Source organism: Oncorhynchus mykiss, chromosome 11, assembly GCF_057628025.1.
Source record: "Oncorhynchus mykiss isolate SJ-2025 chromosome 11, ASM5762802v1, whole genome shotgun sequence".
In the NCBI taxonomy this organism is placed as follows: Eukaryota; Metazoa; Chordata; class Actinopteri; order Salmoniformes; family Salmonidae; genus Oncorhynchus; species Oncorhynchus mykiss.
This window is the reverse complement of record NC_143032.1, coordinates 46,296,175-46,316,358: the sequence shown is the minus strand read 5'-3', so window position 1 is coordinate 46,316,358 and position 20,184 is coordinate 46,296,175. Positions and strand designations below refer to the sequence as shown.

The following is a 20,184-nucleotide window of genomic DNA, read 5'->3' as shown; positions in this document are numbered from 1 at the left end:
GTGAAGGCCACAGGTTGGATCCCATACACATGGTAATGCATCTACCTTGTTCACACTGCAGGCCTTTTTCAAATCCCATTCGGTATACTGACTGTTCAAACCAGTTACAAGTGACCAAATGTGGATTTGTGTTCAGACTGAAGTCCATTTTCTGACATGGCTACGCTAGTTGTCATAGTAACGACCTGTGTGTGTGCACGGTGGTGTAGGCTGATTGGTGGTGCTCATGCTCCCTATCACTCAGAAGTTGTATAGCAAGCTAACGTGACAACAATGCCTGTCATGAACATTTCCCAGTTTTTTTGAATGTTCAAAGTCAGTGTAAGAACACTTTTAAAGGCTCAAAGGAGAAGCTGATCCAACTTTTTAAATGAGTTATTTTTGGCTAGCCACAGCAGTCAAACTAGCTAACTAGGTAGCTGTTTAGCTTTCGAGTACATTCACTAATTTGTTTGTAAACCATTCTCAAGCTAGTTGGCTACCACATGTTCTTGTCAAATGGTCAACAGAGTAGCTAACTAGCAAGCAACAAGATATGCGATAAAACAGACTAAAAACCACTTGAGAGCAAATAAATCCAATTTGACCGTCTAGTGTGCACGTACAGTGGTTGCTCAACTGAAAATGTTGAGATTATGCTGTTTGATTTAGGTAATTTGTGGTTTAGTACGGTACCCTGCGTCACTGCTTCGTTGCTCCAGACCAACGCAAGGGGGTTACTGATTATGCTTTTTGGTCCTACTGTGTCTCTAACTGACAGTGAATGGGTGACATAAACCTAAATAGAAACTAATTGTGCACGACTTCACTATTACTTACTAAAACTGTTACACTAAGGTTTTTATTTTATTTTGTTAGGATTAGTTTGCTCTTACTGTAGTACTGTAGTCCACTCCCGACTGTTCACGTTGTACAGTGGTGCAACGGTCTAAGACACTGCATAACAGTGCAAGCTGCATTGCTACAGATGCTGGTTCAATACCCGTGCCGCCCTTGACTGGGAGACCCATGAGATGATTGTAGGTTTCTCTCCCTCTAAAAACAGAAATAAATCATTCTAAATAACAAACTGGCTTAATTTACAAATTAGTAGCAAAATTAAATTAGTGAGAGACCCCATGTTCAAGAATCACCTTTTTCTCACCAATTCTACATTATTTGAAAACAAAATCATCTCAAATATTGTAATTTTTTTATTATATATTATTATTATTAATTTAGAATTATATAAAAGCCTGCTGGATATTCTCAGATATATTATTAACCCTGTTATTAGCAGGACAATATATATTGGTCATGGCTCCCGAGTGGCGCACAGTGGGATTGCCTTGCAGTTCTCCAGCTGCATCCATTGAACGCGCGCAAGGTTGAAGGTTCCATGCAAGAGGGCAGGGGCACGGGATGGGCCGCAGAGCCGCGCACAGACCTGACCCATGGGGGGAGGGTGTAATTGGTTGGACTAGAATTAGAAAATTAGGGTGTAGAAATGTTATGCTCTTAGTGTAACCTTTTATTTAACCGAGTAGGCTAGTTGAGATCAAGTTCTCATTTGCAACTGCGACCTGGCCAAGATAAAGCAAAGCAGTTCGACATGTAGAACAACAGAGTTACACATGGAATAAACAAACATACAGTCAATAATACAGTAGAAAAAAGTCTATATACAGCATGTGCAAATGAGGTAGGGTAAGGCAATAAATAGGCCATGGTGGCAAAGTAGTTACAATATAGCAATTAAACACTGGAATGGTAGAATGTGCAAGTAGAGATACTGGGGTGCAGAGGAGCAAGATACATAAATAATACAGTATGGGGATGAGGTAGTTGGATGGGCTATGTACAGGTGCAGTGATCTGTGAGCTGCTCTGACAGCTGGTGCTTAAAGCTAGTGAGGGAGATATGAGTCTCTAGCTTCAGCGATTTTTGCAGTTCGTTCTAGTCGTTGGCAGCAGAGAACTGGAAGGAAAGGCGGCCAAAGGAAGAATTGGCTTTGGGGGTGACCAGTGAGATATACCTGCCGGAGCGCGTGCTACGGGTGGGTGCTGCTATGGTGACCAGTGAGCTGAGATTAGGCGGGGACCTAGCTGAGACTTGTAGATGACCTGGAGCCAGTGGGTTTGGCAGCGAGTATGAAGCAAGGGCCAGCCAACGAGAGCGTACAGGTTGCAGTGGTGGGTAGTATATGGGGCTTTGGTGACAAAACGGATGGCACTGTGATAGACTGCATCCAATTTGTTGAGTAGAGTGTTGGAGGCTATTTTGTAAATGACATCGCCGATGTCGAGGATCGGTAGCATGGTCAGTTTTATGAGGGTATGTTTGGCAGCAGGAGTGAAAATTAATTTTAATTTGATTTAAATTAATTTGATTTAATTTCGGATTGGAGATGTGAGTCTGGAAGGAGAGTTTAGTCTAACCAGACACCTAGAATATGTGGATAACTACAAATACCTAAGTCAGAACCGTCCAGAGTAGTGATGCTGGATGGGCGGGCAGGTGCGGGCAGCGATCGGTTGAAAAGCATTCATTTAGTTTTACTTGCATTTAAGAGCAGTTGGAGGCCACGGAAGTAGAGTTGTATGGCATTGAAGCTCGTCTGGAGGTTAGTTAACAGTGTCCAAAGAAGGGCCAGAGGTAAACAGAATGGTGTCATCTGCGTAGAGGTGGATCCAAAGAATTACCAGCAGCAAGAGCGACATCATTGATGTATACGGAGAAGAGTCAACCCGATAATTGAACCCTGTGGCACCCCCATAGACTGCCAGAGGTCCGGACAGCAGACCCTCCGATTTGACACACTGGGCTCTATCAGAGAAGTAGTTGGTAAACTAGGCGAGTCAATCATTTGAGAAACCAAGGCTTTTGAGTCTGCCAATAAGAATGTTGTGATTGACAGAGTCGAAAGCCTTAGCCAGGTCGATGAATACGGCTGCTCAGTAATGTCTCTTATCGATGGCGGTTATGATATCGTTTAGGACCTTGAGTGTGGCTGAGGTGCATCCATGACCAGCTCTGAAACCAGATTGCATAGCGGAGAAGGTATGGTGGGATTCGAAATGGTTGTTAATCTGTTAACTTGGCTTTCGAAGACCTTAGAAAGGCAGGTTAGGATAGATATAGGTCTGTAGCAGTTTGGGTCTAGAATAGAGGTCGACCGATCACGATTTTCAACGCCGATACCGATTATTAGAGGACCAAAATAAGCTGATACCGATTAATCAGTTGATTTTTATGTATTTATTTGTAATAATGACAATTACAACAATACTGAATGACCAATGAAAACTTATTTTAACTTAATATAATACATCAATAAAACCAATTTAGTCTCAAATAAATAGTGAAACATGTTCAATTTGGTTTAAATAATGCAAAAACAAAGTGTTGGAGAAGAAAGTAAAAGTGCAATATGTACCATGTAAAAAGTTCCTTGCTCAAAACATGAGAACATATGAAAGCTGGTGGTTCCTTTTAACATGAGTCTTCAATATTCCCAGGTAAGAAGTTTTAGGTTGTAGTTATTATAGGACTATTTATTTCTATACCATTTGTATTTTATATACCTTTGACTATTGGATGTTCTAATAGGTACTTTAGTATTGCCAGCCTAATCTCGGGAGTTGATAGGCTTGAAGTTATAAACGGCTCAATGCTTGAAGTACAGCGAAGAGTTGCTGGTAAATGCAGGAAAGTGCTGTTTGACTGAATGCTTACGAGCCTGCTGCTGCCTACCACCGCTCAGTCAGACTGCTCTATCAAATCATTGACATAATTATAATATAATAACACACAGAATTACGAGCCATAGGTCATTAATATGGTCAAATCCAGAAACTATCATTTCGAAAACCAAATGTTTGTTTTTTCAGAGAAATACAGTACCGTTCCGTATTTTATCTAACAGGTGGCATCCATAAGTCCAAATATTGCTGTTACATTGCACAACCTTCAATGTTATGTCATAATTACGTTAAATTCTGGAAAATTAGTTTGCAACGAGCCAAGCGGTCCAAACGGCTGCATATACCCTGACTCTGCGTGCAATGAACGCGAGAGAAGTGACACAATTTCCCTATTTAATATTGCCTGCTAACATTAATTTCTTTTAACTAAATATGCAGGTTTAAAAAAATATATACTTCTGTATATTGATTTTAAGAAAGGCATTGATGTTTATGGTTGGGTGCATTCGTGCAATGATTGCTTTTTTCGCAAATGCGCTTTTGTTAAATCATCCTACTTTGCCAACTTCGCCAAGTCTTTGTTAGGAAAAAATAGTCTTCACACAGTTCACAACGAGCCAGGCGGCCCAAACTCCTGCATATACCCTGACTGTTGCACAGAACAATTTCCCTAGTTAAAATAAATAAATGTTAGCAGGCAATATTAACTAAATATGCAGGTTTAAAAATATATACTTGTGTATTGATTTTAAGAAAGGCGTTGATGTTTATGGTTAGGTGCAACGACAGTGCTTTTTTTTGCGAATGCCCTTGTTGAATCACCTGTTTGGCGAAGTAGGCTGTGATTCAATGATAAGTTAACAGGCGCCGCATCGATTATATGCAACGCAGGACAAGCTGGATAACTACACATGGTTGGTGATATTACTAGTTTAACTAGTGATTATGTTAAGATTGATTGTTTTTTTAAAATATATGTTTAATGCTAGCTAGCACCTTATCTTGGTTCCATGCTGCACTTGCATAACAGGTAGTCAGCCTGCCACGCAGTATATTTATGGAGTCTAATGTAATCGGCCATGATCGGTGTCCAAAAATGCTGATTACCGATTGTTATGAAAACTTGAAATCATCCCTAATTAATCGACCATTCCGATTAATCGGTCGACCTCTAGTCTAGAGTGTCACCCCTTTGAAGAGGGGGATGACCACGGCAGCTTTCCAATCTATGGGAATCTCAGACGATACGAAAGAGGTTGAACAGGCTCGTAATAGGGGTTGATTTGTAGTGGTCCAGATTTTGCAGCTTTTTCAGAACATCAGCAATCTGGATTTGGTTGAAGGAGAAATGGGGGAGGCTTGGGCGAGTTGCTGTGGAGGGCTGTTGATCGGGGTAGGGGTAGCCAGGTGGAAAACATGGCCAGCCGTAGAAAAATGCTTATTGAAATGATCGATTTATAATAGATAAAACTAGTTTTTCAACCACTCCACAAAGTTCTTGTTAACAAACTATAGTTTTGGTAAGTCGCTTAGGACATCTATGCATGACACAAGTAATTTTTCCAGCAATTGTTTACAGACGTATTATTTCACTTCAGTTAGTTCCCTGTACCACAATTCCAGTGGGTCAGAAGTTTACATACACTAAAATGACTGTGCCTTTAAACTGCTTGGAAAATTCCAGAAAATTATGTCATGGCTTTAGAAGCTTCAGATAGGCTAATTGACATCATTTGAGTCAAATGTAGGTGTACCTGTGGATGTATATCAAGGTCTACCTTCAAACTCAGTGCCTCTTTGCCTGACATCATGGGCAAATCAAAAGAAATCAGCCAAGACCTCAGAAAAAAAATTGTAGACTTCCACCTCCACAGTCTGGTTCATCCTTGGGAGTGATTTCCAAACACCTGAAGGTACCACATTCACCTGTACAAACAATAGTATAAACACCATGGGACCACACAGCCGTCATAACGCTCAGGAAGGAGACGCATTCTGCCTCCTAGAGATGAACTTAGTTTGGTGCGAAAAGTGCAAATCAATCCCAGAACAACAGCAAAGGACCTTGTGAAGATGCTGGAGGAAACTGGTACAAAAGTATCTATATCCACAGTAAAACGAGTCCTATATCGACATAACCTGTAAGGCCGCTCAGCAAGGAAGAAGCCACTGCTCCAAAACCGGCATAAAAAAGTCAGACTACGGTTTGCAACTGCACATGGGGACAAGATCGTACTTTTTGGAGCAATGTCCTCTGGTCTGATGAAACAAAAATAGAACTGTTTGGCCATAATGACCATCGTTATGTTCGGAGGAAAAAGGGGGAGGCTTGCAAGCCAAAGAACACCATCCCATCCGTGAAGCACGGAGGTGGCAGCATCATGTTGTGGGGGTGCTTTGTTGCAGGAGGGAATGGTGCACTTCACAAAATAGATAGCATCATGAGAAAGAAAAATTGTGGATATATTGAAGCAACATCTCAAGACATCAGTCAGGAAGTTAAGCTTGGTCGCAAACGGGTCTTCCAAATGGACCATACAAGCATACTTCATACAGTTGTGGCAAAATGGCTTAAGGACAACAAAGTCAAGGTATTGGATTGGCCATCACAAAGCCCCGACCTCAATCCCATAAAAAATGTGTGGGCAGAACTGAAAAGGCGTGTGTGAGTAAGGAGGCCGACAAACCTGACTCAGTTACACCAGCTCTGTCAGTGGGAATGGGCCAAAATTCACACCTTATTGTGGGAAGTTTGTGGAAGGCTACCCAAAACATTTGACCCAAGTTTAACAATTTAAAGGCAATGCTACCAAATACTAATTGAGTGTATGTAAACTTCTGATCCACTGGGAATGTAATGAAAGAAAGAGATCTGAAATAAATAATTCTCTCTACTGTTACTCTGACATTTCACATTCTTAAAATAAAGTGGTGATCCTAACTGACCTAAGACGGGGAATTTTTACAAGGATTACATTTCAGGAATTGTGAAAAACAGAGTTTAAATGTATTTGGCTAAGGTGTATGTAAACCTCCTACTTCAACTGTATGTATTTCATATCTGTCCAATTCCTATTAAATTATAACTTGAGTTTTCCCTCCCTCAGGGGGTGATCGGTGTGCAGCTGGTGGTTACTATGGTAATGGCCAGTGTAATTCAGAAGATCATTCCTCATTATTCCTTTGCAAGATGGCTACTCTGCAGTGGCAGGTAATGTAGAACTCTGTACCTGACATTGTTTTTAATGGTGTATTTAAGAGCCATGATTTAATCTCCTCAGTGGTTTTCCCATCAGAACAATTCATTTCAAGTCTTGACAATGCGGGAAATAGTATTTGCTAAATTTGTACACAGTCTCTTTATTCATTGTCTGCTGAAAGGGAATAAAAAATAATAATAATTTAAGTTGCGTCGCATAGACCAAAGGGCATCATCAAATATTGGGAGAACCCGAGAGGACGGGCAATACAAATAAAGCACCCGTCTCGTTTCCTCTAATTAGTGCGATATGTGGTTTTGAGTAAACAGCTCCCCAGAAAACACTTAATAATTCACCAGTGCTTGTTTTTTTTCTAGGGGGCTGTTAATGCATTTAAAAAAAATTTTTTTAGCCCAAACAGGAGGCTCAGTGTTGCTTCAGAGAGATCTGCAATTAAGTTTCCCCTAATAATTAAATAAATAAAGATGAATGAATGAAAACAAGCCCTCCATCCCTCCCTCACGCCTATGCCTCTCAGGGCTTGTGACAAAGTTAGAGTTTGCGTGAAATGTTAGTCTTCAAAAGGCTGCTCTTAAATTAGCTCTTGTTTTAAGTACAGTCCTCAAAGGACGCGATAACTACCCTCTTTGTAAACTTCTGGCAAGTATTTGTCATAGGTGTATTAGTTGTCTTGAATACATTGAATTTGCTTTGATGCTTTGAGGGATGTCTTTTGTGTATTTTCTAAGGTAAATTATCGCAAAACCCAGATTGTTTGCTAATTGATGGTCCTAATCATTTTCAATCATGAAGGCCTGGAACCACAAACAATAGAAGGGCTCACTTTTTGGGGTATGTGAGGTATAACGTCACCAATACTGGTCCTAGTGGGCCATAGCCTGTGTAAATATATTGTTCTTGCACAACACAAAAAAACAACAATCCAACTGATGTATTGGTTAGTTAATTGAGTGATGTATAAAAGCCTGAACACCCTTCATCCCTCCAGGACATGGGACCACTGGTGTAGTTCTAAAGCTACCTTGATTACTCACTTGTCTCCTCCTTTCCCAGTCTGCGGTGGTACCAGCACCCTACGGAAGATGAGTTGAGGAGCCTTGCCGGAAAGCAACAAAAAACTAAGAGCAAGAAAGACCGGTAAGGAGGGGGGGGGGGGGTGGAGCAGAGGGGAGCGAGTGGCACCTCTCATCAGGCAGGAAGGAAAGGCAGACGTGTGAGATGGATGGTGAACACGGGCGTAGCATTTGAGAGATTAAGCTGATGTGTTTAGGAGGCTTGTTCAAGGCCCGTTTGAAGTGAGAGGACTGACATATTTTTTGTTTGTTTGCCTTGCCTTGCCTTCGAGAATGGTCTCTGGCTGTCTTACGGTAGTGAGTTAAGGTGGGAGAACCTTGAATGGTTGGTCAGTCCTGGCCATGCAGGTGACATCTTTCAGTAGTGTATAAACCGTAGTTTAAGACTCCCAACAAAAAAAGCTTTAGGGCCAACCCCATGTAATGGTTTCAGGTAGAAGTCATGACGATACTATGGCGAGTTCTGAAATAATACTTACGTTATGTTGATATTTATTCCTCATCTCCATTTTGTGTTCATGCCTTTTAGCCTAATTGAAAACGAAAAGGTTTGGCAATGTGAAATGTCCTCAAACATTTGAAAATTAAGTCTCATGAAGTTTATCTTCTAGATTCTTGCTTGGAGCCATTACGTAGTTCTAGTCCAATTCCTAGGCCTCCATGAGGCAGGTTGGAGCTCAACGCCACGTTTACTAACACGGAACCCAAACCGGCTGCGTGCGTGCGCTATCGTGAATAAATGTATTGTGTCCCCCTACACCAAACGCGATCACTACTCGCAGGTTAAAATATCAAAACAAACTCTGAACCAATTACATTAATTTGACAGGTCGAAAAGCATTAAACATGTATGGCAATTTAGCTAGTTAGCTTGCACTTGGTAGCTAATTTGTCCTATTTAGCTAGCTTGCTGTTGCTAGCTAATTTGTCCTGGGATATAAACATTGAGTTATTTTATCAATAAATTTTGAAATCCATGTTATTCAATTATTTCACCCACACTGCTAGTGCGTGCCAACGAGCATCTGCGTTGCCAAGGGCTAAAATAGAAGTCATTCCTATTTCTGACGCAGATCGCGCTTCAAGTCCAGCCTCTCCCATCTCCTCATTGGTTTATAGAAGCAGGTACCCACGTGCCATCTCCTCATTGGTTATACCCACATGGGTGATTGAAAGACGAAATGTCTTGGGTTGGGAAATGTCGGTTTGGGTTCCGTGTTACGCTTCAAAAACGGACCACTGTCCCTTTGCCTGCTTGTGCCACACATCTCCATTCCTTTTGTTGTGAAGCCAAGAGCACTTTTTCCTGTCAGGTCCCCCAAAGATGCCTTGGACACATTTCAAGTTTGGCCCCAGTGTCTTGCCATAGTATTGTCCTCTGAATCCAGCACACACACACATGGCTGAACAAACACTGCCCTGTGTCCCGGAGGCCCTCTAGAAAGGTTGGCTTGTCCAAGGAACAGCTGGCCCAGCCAGTGCCGTGTGCTGCTCCTGCAGTCTGTACTGCATGTTGCACCCTGTAGCCCTATGACAAAATATTGGACTTATGAATTATATGGGCCCTACTCCTTACTACAAAAGAGCTAGCGTCAGTGCTCAGTATGCCTTGGTTGGGTTGACAATAGACTGGTTGGTTGTTAGGCAACAAAACCGACACGTGTGCAACTATGGGCCAAAACATACTGGGTTGGCTTGGATTGTTGACAACATGTAAACTATATTCAGTCTTCAAATGTTTATTGAAAACATACATTTGCACAATGAGCACTTGGTGTCTCTCAAATACATGGTTACAGTTGTTTGTTAGCTAGCTAGCTAATTTTAGCCATATTAGGGTAGACCTGACATGAATCAACTAAAATTAAAATATACAATGAGCTGAAATGAGCCATCTACGATTCCTCCCATGGCAGCTTCTTGTCATTGTTGCTAACTATCTGACTGCTCAGAAACACAACACGGCCTTCTGCCTCATCAATGTTCCAGGTCGCAATTGTAAATGAGAACTTGTTCTCAACTTGCCTACCTGGTTAAATAAAGGAAATAAAAATAAAAAATAAAAAAATGTGCGCACATAGTATTTTGTCACGTTTTTCGTGACCTCCATGACGCTAGCTATCTCGCAGATGCCCAAATGACCTTGTACACAGATTAAGTTTGATATAGTCCGGGATATGATGTGTTTTTCTTTAGGACAGCCAGTAAATTGACACGATAGCAGTAGATTTTTATTTAGCACTCTGTGCTGTGCCCGTGTTTTAGAGGTGGACTAATGACCAGAAAAATGACAGAGTACACCTGCCTGCAACATAGGACATGTCTGTCTCTCTCTTCTCCCATGTCTGTCTGGTATTGATTTGGCGCTCTGTCTTTTGTCCCAGGAGGAACAATGGCCACATAGAGAACAAGCCTCTGACCATTCCCAAGGACATAGACCTGCAGCTGGAGACTAAGTGTATCACAGAAGTGGACACGTTAGGTATGAGGCCATATCTACTGGCACCATTCAGTTATCCTCTTATCTTTATAACCAGTTTTGTTTTCCCCTCTTAAACCTCAACAAATCTTCATCGTTCAGTATTTGAGCACATCATCACAGTCCAGAATTACTGTCATAAATCAACCAAGTAACAGAACAGTAAATCAGTCATCCTCCTCTTCGTCCTCCTGCAGCGTTGCACTACTTCCCAGAGTTCCAGTGGCTGGTGGACTTCACGGTGGCTGCCACAGTGGTGTATCTGATCACAGAGCTGTACTACACAGTGGCCCAGCCCTCTGGGGAGATGAACATCAGCGTGGTGTGGTGCCTGCTCGTCCTCGCCTTCGTCATGCATCCTTCAGTCAGTACATCGTCCAATCCCTTTTTCTCTCTTTCGATCATTCCTTCTATATAACATCCATCTGTCACAATGTCCTGCTGAACAGCGATCCAGGTCTAGAGGTTGTCGGGGTTTCAGTGGAACCCCAGTCTCAACGAATGGCAACGTTTGACAAGCCAAGTCATTAATGGCGAAACGTCTATTACATAACGAAAAGACGTTACTGCGAACAGTGAACACTGTTTTTTTTTTCTCCCCTTGTGACAATACCACATGCACGATGGTACATATTCTGCTGTTTTATTTATTTATTTGCACACTGCTCAACGTACCTCGCCCCTATTTTGTCCACAAATCAAAATCGATAACACAGGTGCTGTAAAAGGCCTAGTAAAAGACTTTCATTAGAGTTCTTGCTTTTAATCACTCCGTGCACATACTGAGAATCCTACCTTTTGTTCCCTACCTGTTGCCGGTTAACATCTCTTTGTCTACGAGAGTGTAAAAAAACATGTGAGAGAGAGCCTTGATTGTTCCCAGGTTCCATTTCAGCAGGCAGACGGCAGTAAGTAGCCATAAACTGACAGACACAGCTCCAGCCACTGCCTGCCACCACATGCTTCCCTGCTACTCTCTTCTGCCGACGCGTCACCAAATCATACGCATTATCCTCCGCCGCAGTCCATGGGGATCAATCTTTCCCACGCTCCCTGGCTGAGTGCGGTCAGAAGGCATGCCATTTCCTGCGTGCCTGCTGAGGAAGATTGGAGGCCCAATTTTTCACAGCCCACCAGACTGATTTGCTTGGGAAAAGAGGTGACTGGGAGGGGGTGGTACGTGGAGGAGGGGTTGCACGGCTAGGTGGATGATGAAGATGGTGTGTGTGTGTGTTAATGGCACACTTGATTTCATATTCCCTTCTCGGGCAACCCTCTTGGAGAAGTAAAGAGCCAGAGGCTGCAGCCGGGCAACTGTTGTGTTAACCTCGACTTAACACACCTCAGCCATGGAATGGAGTCTTAAAACTGCCAAATTGGAATGGATTTAGCAGATTGCATTTTTTGTAAAGTTACAGTATGAGGTATTGGAACATTGGATTCTTCCCAAGCTCTGTGATTTCCACCTAACAGAAAGGGATTTCAATAAGCGTTTCTGAAGTTGAATGCACAACAGGTAGACATCCCATTGAGTGGCCTGTTGGTTAGCCTAGATTTACCCTGACAATCAGTGATGGTATAACGAAGTGGGCTAAAGCTACTCTCGCTGAAATGTTGCATCGAAATTTGCCACTTGCGTTCTGTGGCTGCTTCCCAAGGTGTATTTACGGCTACATTAGCAGCTGCCTCACTGAGCTCTGACAATGGGGCTTCATTGCTCCTTTGAGAGAAACTAGCTCTTAAGTTACCTTTTTTTTTTTTTTTTTTTTAAATGCAGCCTTTAGTATCCTGGTTGTGACCCCCAGGAAAAGGCAAATCCATTGGCTTGCCTACATTACCATGATTCCCCATTCAGAATGGCCTGAGAGATTGTGGAATAAAGGCTGAACTCCATCACCTTGGAGATGCAAGGCAGCTCTAGAAGCACGCTATGTCCTTACTTAGCCCCCTAGAAACACTGCAGCAAGGCACCGCAGAAAACACCATTCTAGTTCTGAGGAAGCCCGGCCCATTGAGCCCCATGGTAATGTGTGACAGCCGCTGCCTAAGAGAGTGAGAGAAGCTAGACTGCGTGTGCGCATGCTTGTTGCAGGGTCACTGTCGAGTACTGTTGCGTGCATCTGATCCTTCGAGTCCATTATGTTAATGAGCCACCACCATTACTCCAGAAATGTCTCTACACGGCCATGGCTCACAGCAATATGATTAGTAGGCTATATTTCATGAGTGGTGTGTTTCTGCTGGCATTTTCCTTAACTCCCCTGCCCCACAGTAAGACCCTGTTCTCCCTGACGGCCTTCTACTTCAAGCTGGAGGAAGGTGGCGAGCGCTCGCTCTGCATCACCTTCGCTTTCTTCTTTTTTGTCAAAGCCATGGCCATCCTCATCGTCACTGAGAACTATCTGGAGTTTGGCCTGGAGACAGGTGAGTGGGCGATGAGCCATCTGTCAGTATGGCTAGCCCACAATGCTCTTCCGTCTTGCACCTGGGTCCTATTCATTAGTATAAAACATAGCACAACATTTTGTAATGGAAAAAGAAAACTAGCGTTTTCGTCCCGTTTGCTTCCTAGTGATTACAACCCTTGGGACCCACAGGCTGTTGTTCCAGACCAGTACTAACACATCAAGTTCTATCTAACTAGCTGTGTTCGTGATGAGAGTGAACAAAAGCCTGCAAACTCTGTGCTTCCCTAGGACCAGGGTGGAAGAACACTACATTAGAGGAATAGATTAAATCTGTTACTAGAGGAATAGATTCCATTTGTTTTGTCTAATGTACTGTAATTGTTGTTTTTCTGGGCAATTTTAAAATTGAATCATGTTTTCATTTCAATCTAGGTTTTGCAAATTTCTCTGAAAGTGCCACACAGTTTTTGGAAAACCAGGGGTTAGAGTCCCAGTAAGTATGAGCTTTTTTTTTATCAGTATGCATGGGTCTTGGACTGTGTGTGTGCGCGTTTTCACAAGTTGTATGACTGTGACGTACGCTTTAGCCCAGTACAACTGGGTCTGTTCTTTTCTCCAGGGGTCCCATATCTAAACTCACCTTTAAGCTGATCCTGGCCTTGCTCTGCTCTCTGATTGGTGCATTCCTCACCTTTCCCGGCCTACGATTGGCTCAAATGCACCTGGACGCCCTCAACCTGACCACAGCCAAAGTCACACAGTGAGTCCCTCTCTTCTCTCCTGTCTTCCTCACCCTCCGCAGTTACACTGTTGTCCCATTCATAAATGGGCTGGTTGAAGTAGGTGTGAGTTTTTAAATTATTGTTTTTTTTGTGGACCCCAGGAAGAATAGCTGCTGCATCGGCAAAAGCTAATGGGGATCTGAATAAACCAAGAAGTAATGTGGTCTACTGGCTGGTCCTCAATGAGTGTAGAATAGAGGTCGACCGATTAATCGGAATGGCCGATTTAATTAGGGCCGATTTCAAGTTTTCATAACAATCGGAAATCTGTATTTTTAGGTGCCGATTTGTATTTATTTTATTTAAAAAATATATATATTTTTTACACCTTTATTTAATCTTTATTTAACTCGGCAAGTCAGTTAAGAACACATTCTTATTTTCAATGACGGCCTAGGAACGGTGGGTTAACTGCCTCGTTCAGGGGCAGAAAGACGGATTTTCACCTTGTCAGCTCGGGGGATCCAATCTTGCAACCATACAGTTCACTAGTCCAACGCAATAACGACCTGCCTCTCTCTCGTTGCACTCCACAAGGAGACTGCCTGTTATGCAAATGCAGTAAGCCAAGGTAAGTTGCTAGCTAGCATTAAACTTATCTTCTAAAAAACAATCAATCATAATCACTAGTTAACTACATATGGTTGATGATATTACTAGATAGTATCAAGCATGTCCGGTGTTGCATATAATCTGACTAAGCATACAAGTATCTAAGTATCTGACTGAGCAGTGGTAGGCAGAAGCAGGTGCGTAAACATTCATTCAAACAGTACTTTCGTGCATTTTGCCAGCAGCTCTTCGTTGTGCGTCAAGCATTGCGCTGTTTATGACTTCAAACCTATCAACTCCCGAGATGAGGCTGGTGTGACCGAAGTGAAATGGCTGGCTAGTTAGCGCGCGCTAATAGCGTTTCAAACTTCACTCGCTCTGAGCATTGGGGTGGTTGTTTCCCTTGCTCTGCATGGGTAACGCTGCTTCGATGGTGGCTGTTGTCGTTATGTTGCTGGTTCAAGCCCAGGGAGGAGCGAGCAGAGGGACGGAAGCTATACTGTTACACTTTCAAAACTAAAGTGCCTATAAGAACATCCAATAGTCAAATAGTCAATAGTTATTGAAATACAAATGGTATAGAGGGAAATAGTCCTATAATAACTACAACCTAAAACTTCTTACCTGGGAATATTGAAGACTCATGTTAAAAGGAACCACCAGCTTTCATATGTTCTGAGCAAGGAACGTTAGCTTTCTTACATAGCAAGTATTGCGCTTTTACGCTCTCCAACACTTTGTTTTTGCATTATTTAAACAAAATTGAACATGTTTCATTATCTACTTGAGGATAAATTGTTTTTAGTGATGTATTATATTAAGTTAAAATAAGTGTTAATTCAGTATTGTTGTAATTGTCATTATTACAAATACATTTTTTTTAAATCGGTATTGGATTTTTTTGGTCGGTATCGGCTTTGAAAAATCATAATCGGTCGACCTCTAGTGTAGATGATAGTATGCCATAAACATATAGTGCTCATACAGTATTCACATTGTACTCCTGGATAAGCAAAGCGTTTTACTGACAAGAATGTGTGACCATTTATTTTGTTCTTCTCTTCCAGGACTTTGCTTCATATCAACTTCCTTTCCCCTCTTATTATGGTACTGCTGTGGGTGAAGCCTATAACCAAGGACTACTTCCTGAATCCTGCCCTGGGGAAGGAGAGTATGCCTTTGTAAGTTCACCTTGTTTTGTTTGTCAGTACATTTTTCAACCACATGCATGGTCAAAGGATGAAGCCTTCCCAAAGTTTCACATCTCTGTAACATCTCTTTCCACCTCTCCCTGTCACTCCTGGCTTTCATACCCTCACATTCTCTCACACACTATCTCATCTTCTCACAATTGTCGACGTGGGTTGGCTTATTCCTTCACCCATCTCTTGCTCGCTCGCCTGCTCACTCACTCACTCACTCTCTCACACACACACACACACACACTTGCTGTGTCTGACTCCTCACCAGGATGACTGAGGAGACCTATGACACGTTGCGGTTGTGGGCCATCCTGCTGCTGTGTGTGCTGCGCCTGGCCATGATGAGGCACCACCTCCAGGCCTACCTCAACCTGGCCCAGAAGGGCGTGGAGCAGATGAAGAAGGAGGCGGGACGCATCAGCACCATTGACCTGCAGAAGATGGTGAGTGGCGCCTCAAATCAGCCAATCATTTGGCCTTGACAGATGGGCAGAGTATGATAAAACAAATGGGGTTTTAAGAGTTCCTCTTGACAGGGAGTACTCTTTTTTTCTTTTGTTTCCAAGGTGGCCCGTGTTTTCTACTACCTATGTGTAATCGCACTGCAGTATGTGGCACCCTTGGTAATGTTGCTACATACAACCTTCCTGCTAAAAACCTTAGGTGAGTTTGGCACATCATCTGAAATTTTTGCTCATATATTAAATTGAACCATTTAGCAGCCGTCATTAGTCCACCACACTGCTAATGTAGCACCCTACTCTTTGTGTTATAGGTGGACACTCCTGGGGGGTGTACTCTGAGGAAGACCTCCCCTGCCCAATGGAGATTAACTCTGACCCTGCTGTGGTTGCAGTAGCAACTGCAGCTCCAGGGCTGGCTGTGGTGGCCCAGGCATCGGTGGTCCAGTTGTCGGTGGCCCTCGGGGGCCTGCGAACAGTGTTCACCCCCTTGCTTTTCCGTGGCCTCCTCTCCTTCCTCACCTGGTGGATCGCTGCCTGCCTCTTTTCCACCTCCATCTTCGGCCTCTTCTACCACCAGTATCTCATGGCGGCATAGCAGCATTCCCCCAGGGTCAGGGTGGTGTCCCACTGGGCTCTGTTCCAGCCCCGTTCAGAAACGACTGTGTGGGGCAGGGCTCTAAGGATAACCCTTCTCCTCTCCCACAGCCACGTCACTCATGACCATATCTGCAGAGAACCCCTGGTTCACCCCCCAGTGCTTCCTTCATGGATGACTCTTAACTTGACTTTTACTACCTTTTTATTTTGAGAGCAGGATTCACAAATCCTTAACAAAAAGACACTAATATAAATGAGAGTAATGGTAATATTTATGTGTGTACAGTCTTAAACAGAGCAGCAGAGAACCTTGTGGTGGGGGGGGGGCGGCTGTGGATGTTGTAAAGGGATGTGTGAACTAAAGCAGCCAATAAGAGGTCACCACTGCGATGCTTGTCCTACTGGAGAAGGAGGGGACACCTCACTGGGAGAGTCCCTGCTGAGATCCCGTCACTTGAAACTGTTAAACTTAAATATGTCTAACTGGCTACCAAGGACGAACATGGGTTTTTAAATGTACGTTCCTTATGATTTCTGAAATATTTTATCCCCCCTTTACTGTCCTTGGTACAAACTGAGCCATACTGGAAGAGCTGACCAGTTGTGACGACAGTCAGGGAGGGCAGCAACACACAGGCCTTGGTCAAGGGAATGGTACCTGTGAATGTGAGTAAGATCCCTGCTGTTAGGTTGGTGTACAACTAAAAGGGCATGTTGATCAATAGGAGAAGTGTCAAGTCAAATGCCAATTGTAAGATACAGCCTCTTTCCTCCACCCTCCCCTGTCCCCGTCCACCCCTTGTAGAGCCAGTAGGGAAACTACCATTTTTATGTCTTCTGTTTTTGTTTCATGGATCAAATTGTGAATTTAGAAATGTTTTTATTTGAAAGAGCTGCCAAGTAAGAGTGACCCCTCCAGTGGGCTGTAAAATTTGATGACTGATAGTTTTACAGCAACAATGCGGCCTTCTGTCTTCAGAGTCCCCATGAGGAACCAATAGAGCACAAGTGTGTACTCAGAACAAGATATGCACAAGTGTATATGTACAGACTTTCATAGGCTTACTGACACTCTCTCTCACACACACACACACACACACACACACACACACACACACACACACACACACACACACATATATATATATGTCACAAGCTCAAACACAGGGATAATTGTCCAGCCCGTTCAGGAGTAAAGAACAGTTGTCTGGACAGAGTGGTATACTACAAAGCACGGTCAATGAGTTAGCCAGATAACTTTGTCAAACAGTTTATTTAATGGTTCATAATGAAAGCTAAACATAGATACAGTACCAGTCAAAAGTTGGACACACCTACTCATTCAAGGGTTTTTCTTTATTCTTACAATTTTCTACATTGTAGAATAATAGTGATGACATCAAAACTATGAAATAACACATATCACCCTCCTTATTGGTCAAATGGCCCTTAAACAGCCTGGAAGTGTGTTGGGTCATTGTCCTGTTCAAAAACAAATGATAGTCCTACCATGCTTCACGGTGGGAACCACACATGTGGAGATCATCTGTTCTACTCTGCGTCTCACAAAGACACGGCGGTAGGAACCAAAAAAAATGTGGACAGATTTCCACCGTTCTAATATCCGTTGCTCATGTTTCTTGGATCAAGCAAGTCTCTTCTTCTTATTGGTGTCCTTTTAGTAGTGGTTTGTTTGCAGCAATTCGACCATGAAGGCCTGATTCACGCAGTCTCCTCTGAACAGTTGATGTTGAGATGTGTCTGTTACTTGAACTCTATGAAGCATTTGTTTTGGCTGCAATCTGAGGTGCAGTTAACTCTAATGAACTTATCCTCTGCAGCAGAGGTAACTCTGGGTCTTCCATTCCTGTGGCGATCCTCATGAGAGCCAGTTTTATCATAGCGCTTGATAGTTTTTGCGATGGAACTTATCATTTTTTATATATATTTTTTAAAACTTTTACCCCTTTTTCTCCCCAATTTTGAGTTATTCAATTGGTAGTTAGTCTTGTCTCATCGCCGCAACTCCTGTAAGGACTCGGAGAGGCTTCTGTCGCGAGTCATGCGTCCTCCTTAACACACCCCAACCAAGCCGCACTGCTTCTTGACACACTTGCCCTCTTAACCCGGAAGCCAGCCACACCAATGTGTCGGAGGAAACACTTTACACCTGGCAACCTTGTCAGCCTGCATGTGCCTGGCCCGCCACAGGAGTTGCTAGAGCACGATGGGACAAAGAAATCCCTGCCGGCCAAACCCTCCCTTAACCAGGACAACGCTGGGCCAATTGTGTGCTGCCCCATGGGTCTCACAGTCGTGGCCAGCTGACTCAAACCAGTATCTCTAGTGGCACAGCTAGCAACTGCGATGCAGTACCTTAGGCCACAGCGTCACCCGCTGCCACTACTGAACTTGAAGAAACTTTCAATGTTCTTGAAATGTTCCCGGATTGACTGACCTTTATGTCTTAAAGTAATGATGGATTGTCGTTTCTCTTTGCTTATTTGAGCTGTTCACTGCAAAGGGTGGCTACTTTGAAGAATCTCAAATATAAAATATATTTTGATTTGTTTCTCACTTTTTTTGGTTACTACATGATTCCATGTGTTATTTCATTGTTTTGATGTCTTTGCCATTCTACAATGTAGAAAATAGCAAAACTTCAGAAAAACCCTTCCACGAGTAGGCGTGTCCAAACTTTTGACTCGTACGGTATGTTTTTGGATGTCGAGTACATTAGACCGTGCTCATTTCAAGCTTTTAAAGAGCGGTCAAGAGTCTTCACTTGTTCTTATTTATTTGAAAGGTGGAGAGTATGCACACTATGAATGTATCAATCCTGCCTAATTTCAGATGTTTCTTTGTGATTTAAATTATTGGTATGTGATTTTAATTTGTACCCTCAACGGTTAATGACTGCACTTGGCTCCTATTCCTAGCCCTATGCCTCGTGATTAGGTCAACAGAATATTATTTTTTACCTCTGAACACCATGTTTTCTTTTGTGACCAACTTTTTATTTAGTTTTGTCATTTTTCTTTTTCAGAGGGGGGGGGGGGGGGTTACAAGCACTAAAACAATCAAATAGAAGAATATGAAGCTAACCCTGACCCATCCCCCTCCTCCCGCCCACATCCTCCCTACCCACTCGGAAACTGGGTTTTAAGTTCAATATATTTTGGGGCCTGTAAAAAAATATATATAATCTTAACACCAAACATTGTATTATTGGACTATGATGTTTTCAATCAGTTCAGAAACGTGTACAAGACAAATCACATCTTTTTAGATATATATTTCCCCTGATATGTCAAAAGTAGCTGGGATACTTTTACAATCCATTGGCCAAAAAGGTGTTGTTTGCCTTGTCTGCCACCACTTTAGTGTTTTATTTAGTTAAAAAGTATTACTATTCCTCCATGTATTTATTTTTTTCTGGTTTAGTTTGTCTTTAATAAATTCCAATCATTACCATGTGTTTTGGAATTTGGTTTTGATCTCAATACTTTTTATTTACTGACTTACTGGTTGATAATTGGCCGGGATGAAATACTGCACAAGGAAAAGCTATTTTATTGGCCCAGAGGCTTATTATCCCAGAGGTATAGGTTGCGTGACTGTTACAAATAGTTACTCAGCTTGAGGGTTACATTCAAGTCTTTATTATCTAAAGTTTAAAAAATGTTTGAACAGGTTTGTTCTGAAATATTAGTGAGGACCTTT

At 42.6% G+C, this 20,184-nt stretch overlaps 1 protein-coding gene across 1 annotated transcript in view; it reads left to right on the top strand.

The window, feature by feature from the left end:
• The window catches only part of LOC110535726 (transmembrane protein 161B), a 37,301-nt gene extending 17,354 nt beyond the window's left edge, over positions 1 to 19,947 (top strand). The window contains exons 2-12 of the mRNA XM_021620928.3: positions 6,791 to 6,894; positions 7,958 to 8,041; positions 10,362 to 10,459; positions 10,654 to 10,810; positions 12,729 to 12,880; positions 13,297 to 13,357; positions 13,484 to 13,624; positions 15,266 to 15,379; positions 15,669 to 15,843; positions 15,967 to 16,063; positions 16,176 to 19,947. Coding sequence (XP_021476603.1) covers positions 6,791 to 6,894; positions 7,958 to 8,041; positions 10,362 to 10,459; positions 10,654 to 10,810; positions 12,729 to 12,880; positions 13,297 to 13,357; positions 13,484 to 13,624; positions 15,266 to 15,379; positions 15,669 to 15,843; positions 15,967 to 16,063; positions 16,176 to 16,459 — 1,467 coding nt within the window. The 3' untranslated portion in view covers positions 16,460 to 19,947. The remainder of the gene's footprint in view (positions 1 to 6,790; positions 6,895 to 7,957; positions 8,042 to 10,361; positions 10,460 to 10,653; positions 10,811 to 12,728; positions 12,881 to 13,296; positions 13,358 to 13,483; positions 13,625 to 15,265; positions 15,380 to 15,668; positions 15,844 to 15,966; positions 16,064 to 16,175) is intronic.
• The last annotated feature ends 237 nt before the right edge of the window (positions 19,948 to 20,184 follow it).